The sequence below is a fragment of the Epinephelus fuscoguttatus genome, linkage group LG7 (assembly GCF_011397635.1).
Source record: "Epinephelus fuscoguttatus linkage group LG7, E.fuscoguttatus.final_Chr_v1".
In the NCBI taxonomy this organism is placed as follows: Eukaryota; Metazoa; Chordata; class Actinopteri; order Perciformes; family Serranidae; genus Epinephelus; species Epinephelus fuscoguttatus.
The window spans coordinates 35,360,949-35,369,252 of record NC_064758.1 but is presented as its reverse complement, the minus strand read 5'-3'; the positions used below and the strand labels follow the sequence as shown (position 1 = coordinate 35,369,252).

At 43.0% G+C, this 8,304-nt stretch overlaps 1 protein-coding gene across 2 annotated transcripts; it reads right to left on the bottom strand.

The window, feature by feature from the left end:
* Positions 1 to 286: 286 nt before the first annotated feature.
* LOC125892145 (probable G-protein coupled receptor 173) lies at positions 287 to 5,180 on the bottom strand. Of its 2 annotated transcripts, XM_049581935.1 has the most exons (3): positions 4,638 to 5,180; positions 3,935 to 4,019; positions 287 to 2,948 (listed from the first exon to the last, which is right to left on the bottom strand). In XM_049581935.1, the coding sequence occupies exon 3, from the start codon at positions 2,779 to 2,781 to the stop codon at positions 1,570 to 1,572; it is 1,212 nt and encodes a 403-aa protein (XP_049437892.1). In that variant the 5' UTR covers positions 2,782 to 2,948; positions 3,935 to 4,019; positions 4,638 to 5,180; the 3' UTR covers positions 287 to 1,569. The 2 variants fall into 2 exon arrangements, with proteins under 2 accessions (XP_049437892.1, XP_049437894.1); XM_049581937.1 differs by lacking the exons at positions 3,935 to 4,019; positions 4,638 to 5,180 and adding an exon at positions 3,040 to 3,912.
* Positions 5,181 to 8,304: the final 3,124 nt, after the last annotated feature.

The following is an 8,304-nucleotide window of genomic DNA, read 5'->3' as shown; positions in this document are numbered from 1 at the left end:
ATACAGTATGCTGTGCAAGTGTCCACATTTAGAAAATTGACTGCACAAATATATCTATTCCTAACATACTGTAGGTCTGACATTTGTATTACATGAATCTTAATTTGGAGAGACAACTTCATGTAGTCTAAGCCGGTTTCCACACACCAAAACATCTCTAAGGTCGTATCCAGCCTTTGATTTTGAACTTACTCCAGGACGCTCAAATGGTGACATTTATGTCGGGGTGGGGAATATAAGACGGCCTGGTAACATTCAAGTTTCCTTCACATTAAGTGCCACTTCATTTCTTCATTTGTTTGTATTCTGGTGAGAGCATAACAGTACTTTAAAAACATTCCCAAGATCATCATTTGCAAATAAATGTTCATTTGCTAATGATTTTTTTTTTTCAACGACGTAATTTACATCATCATTCAAGTCATTAAATCCTCCGGCCTGTTTGCAATGCAAAAGTGTTGTTTTCTAATTATTCTGTCCCTCTTTTTCATAATCCATCTGCACTTCACATTTGCTTGTACAGTGAAAAAATCAGACTACATTTTCAGTTACGGAAATCCAGTTAAAGGATACATTTCCATATGACGACTGCTCAATTTTGCATGATTTTGAGACACCAAGATGAGGCTGCTTTCATATTGACTCAATATTACTGGAACCTATTCTATCATCGTTAGTTCTCTCTCATCTTCCTCCCTCCCTCCTGTCTTCCTCTGTCTACCTCTCACACACACACATACACACAAATGCTATATAAAAACACACAAGCAGGAATATACATTCCTGTACAGTCTGTACAATATGAAATCAAGTCATATTTCAAAATAGTGTCATCTGCTTAACATGTATAGTTTACAAATAAAGGAAAACAGGCATTTTTTTTTTTTATGATACAAAGAAACCTGACACGCCCTAAATCAAGTCCAAAAAATCAAGCATGTTAGGGGCTTCTTGGGTTCACAACAGCTATTTAAATGTATCCAAGGTTATTGGGTCCATTCGATATTTCTGCAGTCCTCCTTTGAATTACATGAAAAGGCGTCCGGGGTGGTCTATCAATCCATTCAGACCCTTTTGAGTTCCTTGATGTGTTTCAGAGTTAGTAACGCTCTGATCAACACTTTCTATTCACAGTCCGCAGCACATTTCTTCAAGGATTTCAACCCTCTGTGTGTCTGTCTGTGCCTCATGTGACACACAAACTCATTCTCAGTTGAAAGCTCTGGGGCGTGTCCCACTGAAATAAGGCAACATTATTTTTAAAATGGCATCTGTCACACTTAGTTGGAGCGGTGATTGTTGTGATCTTTCCTACCTATTAATCATACAGTACATCATCAGAAATACAAAGTGTTACCGGGGCTTCTCTGTCGCCTTGCTCAAACCTCTGCACCACTCAAATATCAACATTCTTAATAAAATGGCATTGTGCCTGCATTTGTTGGCAAGAAATTTGATTTTGTTGTGCAAAACAACAAAACAGACACAACCAAGGTGCGTTACATCACTTCCAGTCTCCTATTCTCTCTTTAAAACCTGAAACATTCTCTTCGTTACGCTCATATCTTATCACATAATGCAGTAGGCCTCATCCTGGGGCAGGTGTTGTTTAGTCCTCCAGTAGGTGGGCAGGTGAGCTCTCAGCACTTTCCTCAGGTCCTCGTTAAGCAGGAGACAGAAGATGGGGTTGACTCCGGCTTGGGCGAAGCTCATCCACACCGTGATGGAGAGGTACCTGTGAGGGATGGTGCAGGACTTGACGAACACCCTCCAGAAACACGCCACGATGTAAGGAGCCCAGAGGACCAGGAAGAGCAGGGTGATGGTGTAGAACATCCTGCCCAGCCTCCGCTCTGACCTCACCTCTTCCATCCCGAGCAGCCGCCGGTGTTGATTGTGTAAATTTTGCCTGATGCCCAACAGAGTGGGTGGCATGGGGCCACGACCGAACCCTGCAATCCAATTAGCCGCGGCTTGACCTGTGGCCCCGGGACCGTGGAAGGTCCAGTTCTGGCTGATAGCTGGCACCAGCTGGACAGGTTTCATCTTGCGGTGCCTGTACTCAAACAGCAGCAGCTTGGCGTAGAAACCGTGGGTGGCCAGGACCACCACAGCCAGCATGAGCATGAAGCCCAGGGTGTCGTTGGTCTTCAGGTAGCGGTGTTCAAAAATGCACTGATCCTCATCACGGATGAACTTGTATGTCCCCACATCGAAGACGGGTGGGAACGCCATGGCGACAGCCAGAGTCCACACCATGCAAATGATGGCGGCACAGGTCCAGATGGTCATGCGCTTGGCGTAGAATCGGTGGTGGGCGATGGCAAGGTAGCGGGTGACGGCCACACAAAACAGCATGAAGGCAGCGTGAAAACAAAAGAGCACAGCCATGAATGCCACAACTTTACAACTCAAGGCGCTGTAAGTCCAGGCCGAGCTGTTGTGGACAGAAACCAGCACAAAGGGGAAGCAGGCGGCGGAGCGAACTGCATCAGCCAGGCACAGGTCCAGGAGAAAGAAGTACGGAGCCTTGTGAAGTGTCCTGTCTCGTAGGACCAGCAGGGAGACCAAGAGGTTGCCTACGAGGCTGACACAGATGATCAGACCCAAGAAGACCAGCTTAAAGTAGGCAGACACATCTGTGGCAGAGATTCCTCCACTGTTGCTGCTGCCGTCACTGCTGCTGCTGCTGCTGCTGCCGCCTCTCGCCATTCCGCTCTGCGAAGCCAGCACAGCCAGCAAACTGCCGGGGCCATCGATGGCAAAGCTCTGGTTAGCCATTCTATCACCTTCCGTGAGAGCCTGCCTGGTTGGGGCCCTTTTATAAACACTACAGATCCTCCTACAGCCGTCGTCTCCCGCGGCTCTCTCGTCTTTACAAGGAGAGGCCGTGAGGATCTTTTCTACATGACAGACTCATCTTTCCTCTTTGTCCACAACCTCCCCACCTGCGAACAGAGACACACATTTTTGAGGAATGGAAAAACAAGATGTCTGACGTGCTCGTTAGCCCTAAAAGACTGCTAAATGGAAACTTACATTTAACAGCGTGGATACAGAAGTGCTGTGTTGGGCAACACAGTGGAAATCTTTGCCTTCCTGTTTCTCTAAGGCTGGGATCAGATCAGCAGCTCTACAGCATGCCAGCTCCTTGGCTCTCTCAGTAATTACCTTGCCCGTTGCTAAGATACAACAGCTCACATACTTTGTGCAAGTGTGGGTGTTTGAGTGAATGCATGGGGGTGTACAGGGGGGGATGGAGCAGACACAGTACAACCAACACTGGGCATGTCCAACAAACAGAGATGTTGTAAATGAGCAAAGAACATTTTATGCTTTCTGTGCTGCTGCCGTGTGCATGTGCGTGACAGTCAGTCAAAGAGCAGAGGGTGTAATCTGTACCATTCACAGCACATAACAAATATGAGAATATAATGGCAGAGCAGGCAGCCATTTGTTTTTTTGCGCCGTATAGGCCTACGTGTGTGAATTTAACTCAACAGGAGGAGGAAGTTATCACTGTGATTATCATACAGGCCTCAGTGTTTTAAGCAAGGAAGACATGATTAAAAACGTGAACATTCAATAAGAATAAGGCAAATATCGAGACGCAGCCTCATGTGAACACTCATTTATAGGCGTGAGGTGATAATAAAACATAGCTGAGCTTGTCTGGGTGGGCCTTGTCTATGTAGGCCATGAAACACAATATGATCTGCTGTTACTGTGGGCTTATTTTCCCCACATATAACAGCCCTCTGCCACCTTGACAAATATCATTTCACCTGATTAGATGGCTGCCATGTCAGCTAGGCCTGAAACACAGGCTGGAGTGGGAAAAAAACAGATGAACAGGTGTCAAAATCACCTCTGCTGTGTGTGTGTGTGTGTGTGTGTGTGTGTGTGTGAGGAGGAGAGAGAGATGATAACCTACCTTTCATCCCCTCATCTTTTTTTCTTGTGGATCTGCTCTTCTCTCAAGGCAAAAACAAAAAAACGATCCCAGTCGCTTTGTTTCACTGTTTGTCAAATGGAGAGAAAAACACATAATAAAGCCTCATGCTCGTGCTGGGCTCTCGAGGGCTCAAACAACACCTGTTATGCATAAATCCATCGCGGGGAGAAATCGGCAAATTGGGCAACATATAACAAACATAAGACGGCGGCGGAGGCTATCTAATAATAATCAACAGCTGATCAAACAATCCGGGGTGATGAGGAGGGCTCGTGCCACATTTAAGAGATATGTAAGGAAAAGCATCCACCGCCACCCTTTTACAGCCTCACACAGAGGGGATGTGTTCATTTGTGTCTGAATATCATCCGAGAAAAACAGATTTTATGTTGCATCACGTCGAAGATGGATTTCCAGGAGGCTGGAATCAGACGCGATCAAAAAAACATATCTTGTTCACATATATCCAAATGATGTCAGATTTTCAATGCTTATAATAACCCACCCACAAACGTTAGAGAGGAAAAAAAAGATCGCGCATCCCCTAAATGAATCGTCTTGGCATGTATATTGGCTAGTGGCACCAGAACAATTAGTCCACACAGACAACAGCCTCCATACGTCTCTTATTCCCATCTTTCAGTCACTATTAGAAAAAAAAACACAGAGGCGATGTATTTACCCTGAACTGTTAATATGCAGTCTTTGTTTTGCTGTCCAGCGAAGGTGGACTACATCTTAATAGTCCACAATCAAAAAACAGCCTCCGTGACAGAACAGATACATTTCTGACAAATCCAGCGATGTCACGGGGGGATTCACGTCGCCATGCGCTGTCGAGATCACGATCTGGTGGGGGGGGAGGCAAAAAGAAAAAGAAAAACAACGCGGCTGGATTAGGCGAATTATTCCTGAATAATCCCAATTATGGCTGCTTGCAAGGAGGCAGCTCGCACATTCGCGGAAAGCGTCGGTTTTATTCGGAGAGAGGAGAGAGAGGAGGAGGAGGGAGGAGGGAGAGGAGGGAGGGAGGAGGGAGGCGGACCTGTGCAGTACTGTGGGCCCATAACTTGAAAGTGATGTTTTATTCTAACCGTCTCTCTCTCAGCATCATGTATGACGCTGCCTGTCTCCAGTGTGGAGCTCCAGCTGGAGACATACACTGTGTTTCATTGGTCCAGTGCTGCCCTTGGTGACAGACTGGACCCAACATGACACAGTAACACAGGCCTGACAGGGCAGCAGCAAGGAATTATGGGTCCTGTGGAAGAATATTGGGCCTCAATTGTTAGAATTATTTTTTTAAAAGATAAATAATAATAATAATAATAATAATAATAATAATAATAATAATAAACCGTAGGCTATATTCCATGGAAACCTCATCTCATACAATATACTGTACAGTTTGTAGCACATTGTATTATACCATACAGCTACATAAATACCCTAAAACTTCAACCCATGCCTGGTGTAGCAACACATTTTGACAAATAAAGGCCTGTCTCTTGACCCTTCACTAAGTCCCGCCCCCGGACACAGACTGGCCAATCATAACATAGCATCAGGCCTGAGATTTCCTTCATTTTCAGGCTGGTTTTGTGGATTTGGAGCTAAATGTTGTGCCTGGGGCACGTCATGTATTAATGATACTCGTTACCTGGAGAGGTTGGAAAAAGATGTTTCTTCCCTGTTCCAAAACCAAAATCAAACCCTGAAAAGTATAGGGTTAGCTAGCTAGCTACTGAAGATACAGCCTACTGAATGTATACACATGCTGCTTTTGCTTTTTAATGATTATAACAGTGAACAGTGTTGTTGCCGTACCACTGTCTGACTCTCACAAATGCCATTCGAGGCAGTAGGAAGAGAAGAGATATGATTTGTTTCTGTTTAATGAACTTCTCTCAGAATATAGTGTCACTTTCAGAAAATGACATTGTTTGTTTGGTTGGTTTTTTTTAAAAAAAAAAGCTGTAGCTTTAACATTTTATGTACTTTGAATGTAAATAAGGTGCCAGAGTGCATTAAAAAAAGCAGCAAAATAGAGCTTGTTTACAAAAAACAAACCCCCAACACAGGTCCATGTTGTGCCCCGAATATCCTCAAATTCTGTGTACACCTGACCTGTGCTGTGCTGCTTCGACTGGATTTGCATCTTTTCAAAGATGAGTGATGACAGCAAATGTCGAAAGGTTGAAAACAGGCAGTTCATTTATTATTGATGAATATGTTTAATGTTTGTTTATTAACTGGCCCCTGGCGTCCTGTAATTCTGCAAAAGTGGCCCCTGGTATCCCTGCTCTGCAATATCATACTATATTGTGTTAATATGTTATGTTGTCTTACTACATTATTTACTGTACTATATTTCTATTATGTTGCTATATTTCTATATTCTGGATTATTCTGGTGTACACTGTTTACATAATAATATTAGACTGCTGACTCGTTGCTATGAACCACACCATGTCACTTTACCTCATAACTTTGACTTTAATTGCTCTTGTAAGGGTCATATTTTTATTTCTATTCTCATACTATGTCTTTTTTCTTTCTTTTTATAAACTTATCCATTTATCTTTACTAAAATTTTGTCTTTATGCAGCTACAACACCTGAATTTCCCCTCTTGTGATCAATAAAGGCTTATCTTATCTTATCTTATCTTATCTTATCTTATCTTATCTTATGCTTGATATTTTCATGTTTGCAATTAGTATCAAAGATGTATCCCTCTTTATAGTTAATTTATTTCTTGTAAATTTTACTGCTGTAACCGGTACCTTGCATGTTGATCATTTCTTACCTCGCACCTTCCTTTATTTTATTTTATTGTATTTTTATTTTTTACTTTTATTTCATCTTATCTCATTTAAGTCTAATATGTGCTGTTTTAGCCGGTGGTGCTGGGGCTGTTGCTATAAGGATGACAATGTTCATCCACCATTTTGGTCCAAATTGAAGTATCTCAACAAATGTGGACTTAAATTAAATTTTGTACAGAACATTCACAGTCCCCAGAAGACACTGCCTAAAGATTATGTTAGTTCCCCAGAAGTTAACATTTTGAGTTTGAGTGAATTTTTTATTTATATTCATGTCCCCCTCAGGATGACCAGTTTTTGTTGACCATCAACTTTTCATCTTGCAAGAACATGACATTCCCATCAGCCTAAACTCTCACCGTCTTGCTGCAAGTGCGACCACACTAACCAGCTAAGCTAAGATGGTGACCATGGTCAACATTATACCTGCTAAACATGTTAGCATTTTCAATGTGAGCATGTTAGCATGCTGATGTTTGTCTCAAAGCACCTCTGTGCCTAAGCACTACCTAACAGAGACACTATTGTGGCTGTAGAAAACTTGTAGTATATTATGTATGTCTATACTATATTCATACTTGGTGTAGCGGGATTGGCTGGCTCACCTTTAAACATCGGTCCACCTTAAGTGAGCCTGATCAGGCTCCAATCAGCACCAGGTGTAGCTCATTTTTGCTCCTCTCTATATATACACTGTGCAAACCTCCAGGCTGCAGAGACACTGGCCCTGATCCCTGCGGTGAGTTATTTGGAAGTATTTATTCAAGCTGTTTTTTCTTTGTTTCTTATTTGTATGCGTTGAGGTCCTGAATGTGGCTTAGAGGGTTGACTGATTGTTTTGATGTTAGAGGCCAGATTTTCCCTCAACTGCCAGCACGCTCCCTGGGTCGTGGTGACTGATGATAAAGAGGTGAAATCCTGTTCCTACCACAAGTGAAAGCTGATTCAACCCATTTTGTGACTGTTAAGGCAAAACCCTCCTTTTAATACCCCCAACAGGGTTTTGGTCATTGTGTCATTGTTTTTTAAGGCTCAGCGCTGGTGATAGCCGCGGGCAGAGGCATAACGTTTTTGGATTGTCCGTTTGTCCCATTCTCAAAATGCGATATCTCACGAGCACCTTGAAGGAATTTCTTCAAATTTGGCACCAATGTTCACCTGGACTAAACAAACAAATTTTGGTGGTCAAGAGCCAAAGGTCAAGTTCACTGTCCATTCTCGTGAACGCAATATCTCAAGATTACTTTGAAACCTCCACTTTGAGTAAACAGTGCCTGATTAGATTTTGGTGGTCAAAGGTCAAATTCAATGTGACCTTGCATCCGTCTCATTCCCATGAATGCGATATCTCAAGAACGCCTTCAGGGAATTTCCTAAAATTTGGCATAAATGTCCACTCACACTCGATAATGAACTATTTAGAATTTGGTGATCAAAATTCAAAGGTCAAGGTCACTGTGATCTTGTGCCATCTCATTCTTGAGAATGCAGTATCTTAAGAACACCTTGAGGGAATTTCCTC